Source organism: Rhinopithecus roxellana, chromosome 8 (assembly GCF_007565055.1).
Source record: "Rhinopithecus roxellana isolate Shanxi Qingling chromosome 8, ASM756505v1, whole genome shotgun sequence".
In the NCBI taxonomy this organism is placed as follows: domain Eukaryota; kingdom Metazoa; phylum Chordata; class Mammalia; order Primates; family Cercopithecidae; genus Rhinopithecus; species Rhinopithecus roxellana.
In genome coordinates this window covers 119,970,270-119,986,548 of record NC_044556.1, presented here as the reverse complement: position 1 = coordinate 119,986,548, position 16,279 = coordinate 119,970,270, and the positions used below count along the sequence as shown (strand labels likewise).

Here is a 16,279-nt window from a genome sequence, read left to right as displayed (position 1 = left end):
TATACATACAGTTGCCCTTTAAGTTGCTTTGAAATAATGGGAAATACAAAAATCTTAATATTATTCATAGTTTTGGAGGTTTTTAAAGGATACATGACTAGAGGGATATGATCAAAGAGATGATCTAAGTGTTGAGTTAGAAACTTGTGAACCACACAGACTTATTGCCAGCAATTTGGCTGCCTACCACAGTCTTCTGCCTGGATTTGGGCCTTGCACCAGGAATGTACAAGATACTCGATTATTTTAAGTATGTTTTTATATATGGTATATACTGCTACACACAACCAGGTTGCTTTCTTTTTCGAACTGGATTTGGCTCACTTTTAGAAAGCTTATTGAATGTAGCCTACTCAGTAGTTTTAAAAGTTTAACTTTAGCTTTTTAAACAGATCAGAATAACATTTTTTTAAAATCAATTAATAACTTAGTTGGAAATCCACTAAATTGGGTTTTCTGCTAGTGATATAATCATGAAACTAGACAATCACCATTAGGAACTTCATTGTCACTTTCTCACATTTTATTTCAGAAATTCATCTTAATTTGTTATCATCTGTTTTTTGGATTTCACTAAGTATCTCATTACTGGTGTAGAACTAAATGGATATGTTGACATTTTAGCTTTGATTTCTAAGTCAGAATAGAGAAACTGTACATATTAAATCCGCATTCTACGAAGATATTTCACACATAGGTCACTGATCACAGGGCTTATGAATATAGAATATTTAATATGCCTAGAGAATAATTTCATGGCTCATGTACTATTTTCTAATAGATCACAATGCCATTGTTGTATATAAAGTATATAGTATAAGAACAAGAAACTTCTTATAGTTCCATATGTGCTTATCTTACTTGAAGCAACAAAGAAAGGAGACAGTTGTCATTCTGTTATGCATTATATTTAGCATACTTTTTATCTACCTTCTGTCTAGGAAAGGTAGCTAGAAGATAACAATGTTTAGATTAGCATATTAAGTGTATGTGGTTTAGAATGTAAGTTGATAGTTCCAGTACAAATGTATTTATTATAAAATAATTTTATTTCAAATAATTTCTAAACTCTGGGCTTAAATCTCTCATCTTAAACTGGAGTCACCCCCGACCCTGTGTCTCTTTTCTCTTCTAGATACTGTCTTAGCTCTCCTTCTTTCTAGAACCAAAGTTTCCAAACAGTTGTCTATATTTTACTTCCTTCATTTCTGCACTTTAAACCTATGAAAATTCTGGCTTTTGCCTCCATCGCTGCATTGAAATGGTGCTCACTAAAAAGACCATCAAGGGAGAATGTGAAGTTTTTGTTCAGTTAGCATTAGTAATGGCTAAATAACAAACTTTTTAAATTATTAGAAACCTGCTTAGGAGAGGAGTGGATGATCCCTTGAAATTCTTTTTACCTCTAGATAATGATGTCCTAGTATTCTCAGACTGACTGTATTCTATAATAATAAAAAATCCAAAAAATATATAGACAGAATGGGAATATTCTTAGCTTAAAACAATTTACCTTTAAAAAAAAAAAAAACTTATTTGCCACTGAAGACAGTGCAGAATAATACTAAGAAAAATTAGATGCCTTGCAAGCCTTGGGGAAATATACTTTCTGGAGTAAAGTACTTGTCCCCCAAATTATGCAAATATTATACTAGTGAAGATTTGTTTAATGTAGTTGGGCCCAAGCCCTCAACTGATTAATTGAAACATGTGTGGTGGCAGTACCCTGGGTACCAAGGAGGATTACATCACTTGTTTACATGATACAGTCTCTGTGGCCTCATCAGCACATTGTCACCTGTGTGACTATGTTACTTGTAGTTTGGGGAGGCAGGGAATGGTGTAGGTGCAAAGAGGAGCAGGGAGGCAAGAAGAGAGAAGCCTATAGCTAGTTGGTCTCCCAAGGGAATTATAAGTCAGTTGACCATGGCCTCTTTCTCTTGCATGAAGGCAATCATGGGAATCATGAAGGGAAGAACATCACCTACCCTTCCAATCTAGAGAACTTCTAAAAACTCATGTAGATTTGTATCCTTCAGTACATCCTCAGCTTTGTATGAAGTATTTGAGAACTTCAAAAATGCTCCCCTGATATGTCTGGTTTGTCAGACATTTAACACGTTTATTAAGCACCTATTATGTGCCAAACACTAAGAAAGACCCTGAGAGTACAAAACTCAACAGTACAAAGTTCCTTGAATATGAAAATACAATCTAGACTCCAGAGAACACCTGAGATACTATTCTGTAAACACATGAACTGGCGTTCCAGAAGCAGTACTACTACATGGCCTATTACTAGATTATTTGTAGTAACGGCACACTGTATCTACAGGGTGTTTACAGGAAAAGGGATATAACCAGGTTCTCTGGTGAAAGACTGATTTCTGTCATCTTTCTAGCCAGTGTATGATTTAGTAGTGACATAGGTTTGTGTCACTGAGATTTTGAAGGGTACCTCTTCCTTTTTTAATAACTCTTAATTACAATCATGGGCAGATTGTGTTTATTTTAATAATCTGGAATTAATAGCAAACTCTAATATTCTAAACTTGGAAAAGTAGGTGCTACCTTCATTCCCAGTAGACAAAATTGTACTTAATAAGGCTGGTTTATTAAAATGAAAGAAACCAATGTAGCGTCTACATCGCCTGTTGTTATGATCTCTGCAGAGATAACACAGGCAGAGTTATCTTTGTGTCAGAGAGAAAAGGTGGACTTATTAATAATCTTGCCAGTAAGGGAGAGTACTTTAAAAAGTATCTTAAACATCTTGAAAAGAAGTTACAGAGAAGGTTTTATAGGGTTAGGGTTAGCGTTAAAACTCAAACTTTCAAGAGCAGGACATGGGTAAATGCTGGCATGCAAGTTGGATGTGGGAGTAGTGATTTTCAAGTGAATTGTTGGCAGAAATTTCTAAAATCTTCTCTTCCCAGACCAAGCAGGACTGGTTCTTGCTTGTTTTGCAGTCTTGGTAAATTTTTTTATTTCCCAGTGTGAGTTTGATTTTTGTTTCCCATATAGTCTAATTGGGTTTAATGAGATAAATTTAGTTAACCCTCTTTTATAGTTCATTTTTATATTGCATAAACCAAAAGGCAGACATTTAGGATATTTTTCCAACCTGTTAGAATTTAAGCATATATACACATAATTTTATACATAAATGTGTGTGTTTCCTACCTGTTATGCATGTTACTTTGTTTTTTTTTAATTGGCAACAGTTGGACTTAAAAGAACCCACACATAGTGTGAAAAAAAAATTATGATTTCTTACTTAAATACATTTTATTTAATTGTTTCTTTTACTTTGTGGTCAAGACTAAAAGTCAACACTTGGGGCAGTCTTATTGAGAAATAGATAATATGTGCATTAAAATCAACAACTTTATTATGTATGTTAAATTATGTGTATGTCTATCGATATTATTGGGATAAATATTTTTTAAGATATAAAAAGTGTCTCGTTAGCAGCTACCACCGTAACTTTAATGAGCAACTAAATTACTCCAGACTTGTTTAATTTTGTATGAAAAATTACATTAAATAAACCATATTACAGTCTCAATTAGGGGGCTGCCACATTAAAGGGAAAAGGAAAATCTGTTTTCCATCAGTTATGTTAGAACACAAAGCAGATCTATGTAGCTCTGTGTTATCCTATAGTGTGTTAATCAGATACAAGGTGTGACGGAAGCCAGTGACAAAGAGTTTTCATGATAGTGAACAGGCTCTGATAATAGGCTAGTTAAGGCTTCATAATGTTTCGGTGGTTAACTAATAAACAAAATGATGTAGGACTTCAAAAAGGATGGCACATTCCATGTAAAATCAAACCATCAGTCTTTCACAACACTTTAGAATTTATGGATACTAAGTGCTTAAAATCATAATGTCGGGAGCTGAGAAGAGAAGGAAATAAAAAACAAAGCATGTTTTTCTTTAAATACAAGTCTCAAAGCCAGGACACTAGCCAGGGTATACTCCTTGTGAAAAGAAGTATTTCAAAAATGAAGAAAAAACTATAATCCTAGAGTATTTCCACAAAGGCTTTGGATAGGTTTTGATGACGTACCTTAGCTGTGATTCAGCTGTGACATCCCTGAGTTCTCATAATTATTTTCTGATATGGGGCTGGAGGTAGAGGGGAGTGAATAATAAGAAGGGACTAGAGATTGGTGGATGTGGTTGAGAGAATTGATTTTAATGATGTATGTTGATTAAAATTTTTTGACACTGGGTTTTCATTTAAGAATTGCTTGTTAACTTTTTAAAAGAAACTCCTATCCTACCAGTATTTTTCAGTTATTGGGGATAGTTATTTCAACAGCTTTATGAATTCATGGTATAAATCATCATTTTTTATTTATAGAATGTTAGAGCTTAAGTAAGTCTTAGATTTGTTTCATTTTACAAATGAAGAATCTGAGACCAAGAGAAATTAGAATACCTTTAAAAGGTTGCGTAATTCAGTTAATAGCAGAGCTAGAACCAGAGCCCAGGTCTCCTGACTCCTAACCTAGTGTTCTTTATATTATACAATACCATATTATTAATAGCTATAAATGCAGATGCTGAAACACAAAGAAACTCACTTTGCCATGGCTACTAAACTATATTCATTGAGGATTCCCAGAGCACATAGAGAAGATAGAGATTCCCAAATGATGGTCCATAGGAATATGATACAGCAAATTGTCACTGAAATGGAAAAGGGAAAAATATTAAAAAGGAAAGGTTAGTCCACGAGGGGGATATAATGTTGCTAACATGTTTTTACTTTGAGATGTCTTTACTTTGAGATTCTTTCTCACATTGTTTAGTCTGCAAATGACCCTTCTTTAATAAAATAGGAATAGTAGGTGGCAGTTGACTTACTTTTAATATTTGTCCCCAAAATGTGCTTTTGAACCCTTCCTGAAGTCCAAAACCATTGTCTTAGCCTATTAATTCACTGTACTTGGTAAATAGAATCTCAACAGCCATAAGCTAAAATATTTCATTTTCAAGAAATCTGGTAAACCTTTCCAGAAACATAAACATAAATGGTCAGCATTATACAGCAAAACAATGCTATTTCATTTGATTCTAAGTAACGTTTACTACTAAGGAAAAAGAGAAGTAAAAATGTTTTAATGAATATTGTGTTCCTTATGGCATATTTCATTCTAAGATGCTTTATTTGGTAAACAGTTGAAAACCTGAGGTAACATTATCACAAAGTAGAGCAAACTTTTATGGCACAAGTCCAATATCTTAATAATGTTTCATACTTAGCCTGTAAATGTTTTAAACACATATTTTAAAATATTTTCCAAAGTTATCCATTAATATTGGAGTTGAGAAAGTCATTGAAAACTGGTGGGATATAGTAGTTATTGTGGTTCTATCTTGCTGAAGTTTTTATAGGTATTTTTCCTGTAATTTTCCATTTTCAACAATGAAAATATTACTTTTATAATCATGAAACTCCAAATATTATTTCAGAGTTATGTTATGACTGTTTAAGACTTTAAATGGAGAAACTTTTAAGGCTTTCATACTGTTAAGCCGAGGTTTTTTGTTTGTTTGTTTTTTGTTTTTTTTGCCATTTTCCATCTATGATCTGTAACAAAGAACCATACTTACATATTTAATTTCAAGGCCACCTCTTATGCAAACTCTGCTTGCCAATGTAGTAGATTCATCATAGTAGGATTCTGGAATCATTGTTGGATCTTTTGCAGGATATAATTTTCAATATCCTAAATACACAATTTGGTATAGAGTAGCGTGCTGTGTCATATTTCCTGAGAGAAGAGTTGTTTTGCTTCTTTTTTAGAGCTGAGAAAATAACCATGGTATTTTTACTGTGATCCTGTAAACAATAATGCATGTTAATTAGTATGTTAGTCATAGAAATTAAACCTATTACTTTATAGTACAAAATGCTTAAAAGTTAGAATACAATTATTTTAAGTAAGAAAATGATAGTACAATCTATATCATTGCTACCATACTTTTTAGGCTTATAATGTCAAGAGATGCACTGGTTGTATACAGTAATTCAATCAAAAACTGATAAAAGAGAGGTGAAAATTTTAAAGGAATGTGTAAGGGCGGTCATTACATTTGGTGCTAGGTTCTGTACTAACTCACTGTCTTAGAAGATCAGTTTTACCAAGAAAGTATCAAAAGTTAGCCATGGATGCTTATGGATATTTTTGGTTTGTGTGTTTGGACTTTTGTCAGATAGATTTGATAATCTCTTTTTAAACTGAGCCTTGTATATATAAGTTTTTTAATAAGAATAATGATGTGAGCTCGTAGGGTGATCAGAAGGCCAAAGTTAGAAGGGCAATTGTTTATGAAGAAACTTCTTTGTTACACATTTTTACATTTATTAGATATATTTTTGTTATTGTTAGGATATTCTTAAAAGAGGGTGTGAAATGATAACTTGGAGTAAGCAGGATTTTTGTTTTTGCAAAGCATTACTTCCTAAGCTAAATACATTTTATGGAAATGTAGTTTAAGGATATTGTTATTTTAAATATTACCTACCTCTGTAACATTTCACAGGTATTAGTAGGAGTCAAGTTTTACTCTTAGTGGAATAGCAGACCCCATATTTTATATGCTTTGGGCACTTGACTGAATTTTAACTCCTGTTCTTACACCAGGAATGAATATGCTTGAAATTTAAATTGCAATGAAATCATCAAATCATATTATTTTTCTTTCTTTTTCTTTGAATGAATACCTCTTCGTTCAGATAATTCAATTAGATTTAAATTTTTCTACCAAAATGAAAAATTAGTTTTATACCTCTTCGCAAGTGAAACAAGCTATTATTCTTTAAAAAAAAACATTCAAATTAGTTCTGTATTTAATGTGGACTTACTAGGATTTCTAGTATTTTATAAAGCATATTCTGAGAGTTTTGGTAACCTGTAACCAACTTATTTTTTTTTTTAAAGCCAATTAGCATGAACAATTTCTTGTCCACATTATCATTTTGCTTTTTAATATATTAAATGTCTTACCCCAATGGATAAATTTATCCTTTCTTTCTACTGTATGGTTATGTGATCACTCTTTGTAATTATCTGGCCATTTCTAATATGACAATATCTTTCTGCAGTTAACTTTAATTGAGCACATACACAGACACACATGGCAACAAAAAGTGTACTCTTGTGAAGTTATATGAATCTTAAAGAGGTTCCCAGTTATATTTAGCATTTAGGCTAAATAACTTTGAAGCTGATCATATGCCTATATTACACAATGAGGCATCGCTTGGTATTTTATTTAAGTTTGGAAGCCCAAAGTGAACCACAAAACTGCTTGTAACAACATCTCTGTGCATATTATTTTTCAATTCCCTCTTTCCCCAAAACCCTCCCAAGTATGGCCAGCTCAGTAAGAGCATGACTGAGCATACGATGGGATAATATACTTACCAGACCAGAAGGTACTTCTTCCCGTATCACTGCTTGGTCAAAGACTTCTTCCCATATCACTGTTTACTTACAAAATCTTAGAGCTGAAAGTTGTCCCTGGGGGTTATTTGTTATATTCTCATTCAATGAAGAATCCATTTTGCAGGAACCCTGAAAATATTCATTTATCCTCTGTTTAACTGCCTCTTCCACGTTGCTAGCCTGAGGCTTACAGTGCTGTAGTAGCCACAGCCAGCTGTGTTCCCTGGATCAAGTTACTTCAGTGTTCTGGGCCTCATTTTCTCATTTGTAAGATGTTGATAATTATAGTACTTATTTCAGAGAGCCGTTACCTGAATTAAGGTAATGGCTAACATTTATTAAGTGTTCTCAATATAAGTTATCTAAATACTTTATATGTATTATCTCCTTTTGGCAGAATAATTTGTGTGTGATCAGTGATTGGGTGGTTGTATAAATTACCATCACATTCAGTCACTGTGACCACATCAATAATACTAAGGAGGTGTGGCATTTGGATTTATTATTTATACCTGAAGAGTCAATTTCAAGTATGGTTTAGTATGACAGATGTAACTGAGGTAAAGATCTTCAGTTGTTTAATTATTAAAACTATCAGTTGAATAAAAAATGTCTATTTTTTACATAATGTTTATGATAGCTCTTAATTTTATGCAACTTAATTTTAAATAATATTAGGAAATAGATTGACGGCTAATAGAAATGTTAATAGATAACTATTAGAAAAGAAGTCCCGGTGGCTCACGCCTGTAATCCCAGCACTTTGGGAGGCCGAGGCAGGCAGATCACCTGAGGTCAGGAGTTCAAGACCAGCCTGGCCAACATGGTGGAACCCCATCTCTACCAAAAATACAAAAATTAGCTGGGTGGTGGTGGCAGGCACCTGTAATCCCAACTATTCTGGAGGCTGAGGCACAAGAATCACTTTAACCCTGGAGGCAGAGGTTTCAGTGAGCTGAGATCGTGTCACTGCACTCCAGCATAGGTAACAGCAAGACTCCATCTCAACAAAAAAAAAAAAAAAAAAAGGAAAAAGAAAAGAAGTCCCATTATTGTGTATATACCCAAAGGAATATACATTGTTCTACCATAAAGAGACATGCACGTGCATGTTCATTGCAGCACTGTTTACAATAACAAAGACATGTAATCAACCTAAATGCCCGTCAACAGTAGACTGGCTAAAGAAAATGTTGTACATATATACCATGGACTCAGCCATAAAAAAGAACGAGATCATGTCCTTTGCAGCAACATGGATGGAACTGGAGGCCATTATCCTAAGTAAACTAATACAGGAACAGAAAACCAAATACCACATGTTCTCACTTATAAATGCGTGCTAAACATTGAGTACACATGAACACAAAGAAGGGAACAACAGACATCAGGACCTACTTAAGGGTGGAGGGTGGGAGGAGAGTGCAGACTGAAAAACTACCTATTTGGGTACTATGCTTATTACCTGGGTGACAGTCTGTACACCAAACCCCCATGATACACAGTTTACCTGTATAACAAATCCACACATGTATCCCTGAACCTAAAATAAAAATTAAAAAGAAAATAAAGTTTAATAATTTTGTAGCAAAATTGTCACTAGCAGTACTGTAGTCAAAAAATATCCTCTACCTTCCGCAACTTCAGTTGAAGGGAGCGTCTGTGTATTTTTTAAATGTACGGTATAGAACATACAATCTGACAACTGATACTGCTGGGATTTGCTGATAATGTGAAACTTGAACAAGTTAAAATTTTAACAAGAAAATTACAATAATAATTACATTTATTATAAAGTTACAGATTTTATTTTTATATCCCAGAAATGTGTTCTGTGGTAGTGATTTTGATTTGAGTCTCAGCTTGAGTTGAAATTGCTTAGCATTTAACTAAAATATATATTTGGTCTACCTCTTAGATTTTGTGATCACCTTAATAGTGCTATTACCCTACATCCCTCTAACTCCTTTTTAGACCGCTGTAACCAAATGTGTTTAAAGATATGACAGAGGAATTTAAAACCAAGAACTCTAACGATGACATGAAATATCTGAAGCCCTTTATTTTGTATCCATGCTATCATTTCTGCTGTCCATAAAGCAATACACTAATCAGTAGTAGCTGCACCCTATGGGACAAGTAGAAGATGGAGAAGTTCTGCTGTAGCTTACAGTAATTTGCCTATTTGTCCTTCAAAATCATTCACCAAGAACTTTCTCTCTGACAAGTGTTACAGATACACCTGTCAGTGAATAACCTAATCTTGCTCCATAGGAGTTTATGATCAAAACAAGAAGCATTTAAAGAACTAATTACAACTAAATAAGATCATTAATTTGTGGTTGGAACAAAAATTAAATTCAATTCTGATATTTGTTTTCTGTAGTAAACCATTTTAGCAGCTAAAATAATACTTAATAGTGCTTTCTTTTAGTCTAGATAGACTAAAAGATACAGCAAAATACGCCATTTTATGCTAACTACCTGTCATTAGTGCCACAAATATAGTTGACTCTTGAACAACACAGGTGTTAGGGGACCAATCCCCCTACACAGTTGAAAATCCATGTATAACTTTTAACTCCCCCAAAACATAAACTAATAGTCTACTGTTAACTGGAAGCCTTACTAATAGCATAAACAGTTGATTAAAACATATTTTGTATATGTATTATATACTGTATTCTCACAATAAAGTAAGCTAGAGAAAGGAATATTTTAAAGAAAACCATAAGGAAGAGAAAATGTATTTACTATTCACCAAGTGGAAGTGAATCATCATAAAGATCTTCATCCTTGTTGTCTTCACATTGAGTAGGCTGAGGAGGAGAAAGAAGAGGAGAGCTTGGTTTTGCTGTCTCAAGGATGGCAGAGGTGGAACAAAAATCCATGTATAAGTGGACCTGTGCAATTCAAATCCATTTTGTTCCAAGGTCAAATGTAATTACAGTCACAAGAACTCTTTGGAAACTGAAGTCTTACTGCTTGCTTAAATTCTGGCAATATTTATGTAATAAGAATTTATGAAATTTGAACTTTTCTAATGTTTGCCATTGCCATTAGTAATCGATAATACAAACACAAACTTCTTTATGTATGTAATTGCTTTTCGTTGGCTATTATGTAAAATAATTCTGAACAGGTATTTTTAATGCTTCCTCTGACCCAATGAAGGCCCCCCAGAATTCTCAAGAGATAAAAATATTGCTGTCTGAGTGCCAAGTGAGTTAGCTTATATAATAACAGTTAACTGTTTTCAACAGGAATATGATGAAGAATGGGCTAAGAAAATTCAGAGTGAAAAGTTTCGCTGGCATAACTCCCAGTGGCTGGAGATGGTAGAGAGTCGTCAGATGGACGAGAGTGAGCAGTACTTGTATGGTGATGATCGAATTGAGCCATGCATTCATGAAGGAGATATTCTCGAAAGACCTGACCTTTTCTACAACTCAGGTGATAACCAAAGGGAAAATAAACAGTTTATATGCTATGAATAGAGATTTTAGTCTGCCAGCCTTGCACATTCCCAAGTTTAATAAGCACTTCTTTTACTTTATGAATGGTCTTCTGCTAATGATTTTAGATGTAACATCTATATATAAAAAGCAAACCTATTAACTTACCATTTTTTTCCAAGTTAGTCTTTAATGGAGTCTCCATAAAAGGCTGTAGCCAGGAAAATTAATTGTTCTTAGAAGTTTATTACTTGCTAGAATGTGTAACTTAAATGGACAACTTCAAGATTTCTGACTTCTGTTCAAAAATGTAATATTCATTTTTCTTCTGCATTTATTAAATGCATAATTTATTCATCTTTTGTTTTCCAAGGTATTTAATCTTAACAGTTTAATTTTGCCATGGTTTTGCTTTAGTTTCAAACTACCAAGCTCTATATGGTAACTTTGGGGAAGATTTAGATACTTTAGAGCAATTGTTTATTCTTTCTAAACTATGCTAATGTTTTCAAGGTAAAATTTAATATTTATGTAAATCTTACATGTATTATAACCTTTTTGATTCTGCATTACTACCTTTTTCCAAAGATGAGTTTGACACAAAGATTGGTAAGTTTTTGCATATTCTAGCTTTCACTATTTTGTACTGTTGCCAACATTAATATTACTTCATTGAAGTCATTTAGTTGAGAAGGAAAGGATTTCTATAATAATTAAGATCTCTAGCAAGTTCAAGATAAAAATCATTAAAGTGATTATATCTGAATTAGTGACTCACTTTTTTTTACCATGTATTTCTACTATGCATTTAGTGTTCTCAATATATGTTCTCTAAATATTTTGTGTATTATCTCATTTTATCTGAACAATTTGATCAATGATTGGATGATTATGTACATTACTATTACATCTGATCACTGTACTCACATTAATAATACCACTCACATTTTCATTCATGTGTTTTCTTAATTGTGTATTGTGCAGATTTTCCATAGGTATTATGTATTATTTTTGTATTTGGTATAGATATTTAAATCATGGAAAACTTATGCTTTACTCTGAAAATCAAATAGATTTCTTCGTAACTGAACTTTACAGTAGTTATGAAATGTTGCTTTGTGTTTCAAACCAGATGGAGTAGATCATTAATTTCAACCAAACAGAATTTCTTAGTTCAGTAATGGCAAACAGCTGTTCCTTACATATTCAGTATTCATGAAGTAAGATGATGTAAAGTATATATGATATGAACTTTTTTCTTAATAGAAATCAGAATATTCTTGGAATCAAGTTTCTTGCTTTGAAGGTTGATAGCTACTTTTCATAATGAATCAATTACCAGTTTCCAAAACCAGATAAAGCTATTAACCACCTCAGTATTCATCATTGTTGTTTTAATACAATTAAAATTTCAGAACACATTTCTAAAAAGTTATACTACATTTCCAAATTAAATTAACCTCTTAAAGTGAAAATCCTAAATATTTTTCTGATACTTTAAAATGTATAAATTATGCTTTTGTGAGAAAACAGTTATGTATATTTTCATATACCAAAACTTAAGAAACATTTAGTTTTTTTTAATCTGTAGCCTGATGATATGATAGACATTTGACAGTAGAAATTACATGCTGTGAGTCTAAAACTAAATTTCTTATAGCAAGCAATTTTTTTTAGTTTAGTAATTATTTTACATACATCATTTTCCATGGATAGTCCAGGGGCTAAATGAATCTCTGTAGCATTTCTTGATGTGTCTCATGGAAATCTAGATAGTATCAGCCTCCTTTCCTTTATTGTGTATGATTGTATCATCAAAAAACATCAGATAAATGTGTACTACTGCAGATTTGTTTGAATGCTTGAGCCATGTTTTTAAGCCTCTGGGTCTTCCTGAAAATTTAGGCTGTTTCTGATAAGAACAGCTTTAGCGGCTTTTCAGTCATAGAGGTTAAACTGAGTGGCTCGTAATTCCCTGGGTCTCATCTTTTGCTTTAAAATGAAATGGCATCTGCTATTTTCTAGTCATTAGCATCACTCTCTGTATTTTTAGACTATTTAATAGTCAAAAGTATATGATTCTCCCATGTTTAAAAAAAAAAATCTTAGCATTATCATGTGAAATACAAAACTAGCATCTCCTTTAGTTACAGTATTTTTTCCTTAGTCTAAAATTATTGTGATTGTAGTCACAAATTAATGTCCTTTGCTATCATGAAAATGAAGCTGTTTGCTTTAGTACTTTTACCCATAGAGGAAATATTTTGTCATTTATAAAGCCATATTGCTACTGTATATATCTAAATGACTTTTTATTTTTTAATTGTTCTTCATTAATTGTAGTGAATCTTACTCTTAGTATGCGAATATATTACTGGACTATGAGGCTGAAAATGGTTTGTTCTATCTCAGGAATATTGTAAAAACCATAGTTTTCATTTACCTATGTATTTCTGTGATGTGTCTTGTAAAGCATAGTCAAATAAATTATTAATAAGATTTATCATTTTACTTATTTCTTTTTCTCATATTCTACACTATTCACATCTATTTTCTCCCATACAGTCACAATTTCACCTTTAGTTCATATGATATGAATTTTATATTATTGTGCCCAATATTATATATTATTATATTTTATATAATAAAAATATAATTTTGATATTATATATTATATGTCCAATATTATATATATTACTGTGCCCAATATTATATTTTCATTTGACTTTAAGAAATAAAAAGAGGTCGGGCATGGTGGCTCACAACTCTAATGCCAGCACTTTGGGAGGCCAAGGCAGGAGGGTTGCTTGAGGCCAAGAGTTCAAGACTAGCCTGGTCAATGTAGTGAGACTTCGTCTCTACCAAAAAAAGGAAAAGAAAAAGAAATTACCCAGGCATAGTGGCATGTGCCTGTAGTCCTACCTACTCAGAAGGCTGAGGTGAGGGGATTGCTTGAGTCTTAAGAACTCTGGATTGTAATGAGCTATGCCAATCATGTGTCCCCACTAAGTTCAGCATCAGTATGGTGACCTCCTGGGAGTTGGAGACTACCAGATTGCCTAAGGAAGGGTGATCTGGCCCAGATCCAAAAAGGATTAAGTCAAAACCCCCAGGCTGACCTGAGATCATGCCTGTAAACAAAGCGAGACTCCATCTCCAAAAGAAAAAGAAAAAGAATTAAAAAAAAAAAAAAAAAAAACTGTATTTCAGTAAGAATATATGATACACAAGATAATATATAAGAAGACATTGGCCGGGCGCGGTGGCTCACGCCTGTAATCCCAGCACTTTGGGAGGCCGAGGCGGGCGGATCACAAGGTCAGGAGATCGAGACCACGGTGAAACCCAGTCTCTACTAAAAATACAAAAAAAGTTAGCCGGGCGCCGTGGCGGGCGCCTGTAGTCCCCGCTACTCGGGAGGCTGAGGCAGGAGAATGGCGGGAACCCGGGAGGTGGAGCTTGCAGTGAGTCGAGATAGCGCCACCGCACTCCAGCCTGGTGGACAGAGCAAGACTCCCTCTCAAAAAAAAAAAAAAAAAAAAAGCTATTGAGTTTTTGTATTTTTTTTAATTCACAATGTTTATAAGCCAGTTTTTTAAAACTGGCTTTCAGAAATCAGAAGGTTGATAAATTACCTGTGTTGACAACAAATTTGCTTTGGTTTCATCACTGTTCTAGTATATGCTCTGTTTTGTTCATAACTGTCTTTATCATCTTACTTGGGGCATCTCAGAAAGGTGTACTTTATAACTGTGGTCTAAAAGGTTTTATATAATTGAGTAATGTAAATGTGTATAATACTCTATAGCTTAGAGGGTTATGGTGTATATCATCTGTTTCCTGTTTGTTCTCTGGTCATTTAAATGTTACATGAAATACTTTAGTTCCTTGTTAGTATCTTTGAAACAACAAGTTTAGAGTAGGAATTTAAGACGCTCCTAGATTTATTTGGAGAATAAATAAGAAGCTGTGATTCTTTTTTAATATTTCCCTAAAGGAATTAATTTTGGTGGAACAATGTTAAGAAAAAATAGATATTTTCAAAGAAGTTGAGATGCTTGAGATGAGAGGCTTTGATGGAATTTTTATACCTCATTCTAGTAAAGAAAGATTACTCATATGTCAGAGCTGCCTAACTTTTGTCAAGCCTTAAAGGGCACTGTAGAAGCTGCAGCTTACTGAATCAACCACAGTGTCCTAAGAAAATTAAAAATGAGGTTGGGCACTGTAGCTCACACCTATACTCCCAGCACTTTGGGAGGCTGAGGCAAAAGGGATCTCTTGAAGCCAGAAGTTCAAGACCAGCCAGGGCAATACCCGGTCTCTAAAGCAATTTTTAAAAATCAACCGGATGTGTGAGGCTGCAGTGAGCTGTGATTGTACCACTGCACTCCAACCTGTGCAACAGAGCAAGACCCTGTCTGTGTCAAAAAAAAAAAAAAAAAAAAAACTTCAGAAGTATAAATTTACTCTTTTTACTCACATAAGAGTAGACTTATTATATTATTGGACTAGTTGTATTCTGAGTTTATAAAATTTCTGGCTGAATCTTTAAAGTACAAAATTTTTAATTTGATCTCTATTTGATGATTGCCCATTTTCTAGTGCCCCTGTATTCTGTTTATCCTTTTGCTACTCATTGTTCCCTTTGAAGACAATAGGCATTCTGAATCAAAAATAAGATGTTGAGAATTTGGTCAGATTTTTACTTAATTTCTGCCTAACCTGGATCACTTCACTATGTCATACTTTATAAGTATATAGCTTTTTACATAATTCATGTAACTTTTCATTTGTCTTTATTTATATCTGAAATATTTCTTAGTGTTAAATTCTTTTATTTTAATTGGCATGCCAAAAGCTCTGTGTGTATTTTCCACGTGTGGCATATAATTTATTTTGGCATTTTACTTAGCTTTGTTCCTCTAAAATTGGCAGGTTTCTTAAACTCTGATTCTCAATTCTTTGGTTTTAATTTAACAGAGGAACTTGTTGATTTTTATGTTCTTAACCTGTTAGTTTTAGCCACTTTCACAAAATCCTAGACATTTTTAAAAAGTTTACCATATAAAATCACAAATTTTTATATGTGATTTTTTTTACATTGCTTTACTGTCAATCTGTGGTGTCTTGTCATTTTCCATGATTTCATTTTTTTATAACTTTTCAGTGTTTAGCTGGTCTTTTTGATTTATAGAAACTTTAACTTCTAGTGCACATAAAAACTGGATTAAATATTACTGACACTTTCAGTAGAAACTCAAGCAATCTCGTATTTTAAAGTTAGTAAATAGGACAAATACCAAAGGCATCCATTAACAATTTGACAAATAATAATATGTCATTAATATATGATGT

At 33.1% G+C, this 16,279-nt stretch overlaps 1 protein-coding gene across 3 annotated transcripts in view; it reads left to right on the top strand.

Moving 5' to 3' along the window:
• Positions 1-16,279, top strand: part of KIFAP3 (kinesin associated protein 3) — a 153,804-nt gene that overhangs the window by 102,968 nt on the left and 34,557 nt on the right. For all 3 annotated transcript variants that reach the window (XM_010361093.2, XM_010361110.2, XM_010361101.2), the window contains exon 18: positions 10,730-10,919. In XM_010361093.2, the coding sequence (XP_010359395.2) occupies positions 10,730-10,919 (190 nt within the window). The remainder of the gene's footprint in view (positions 1-10,729; positions 10,920-16,279) is intronic.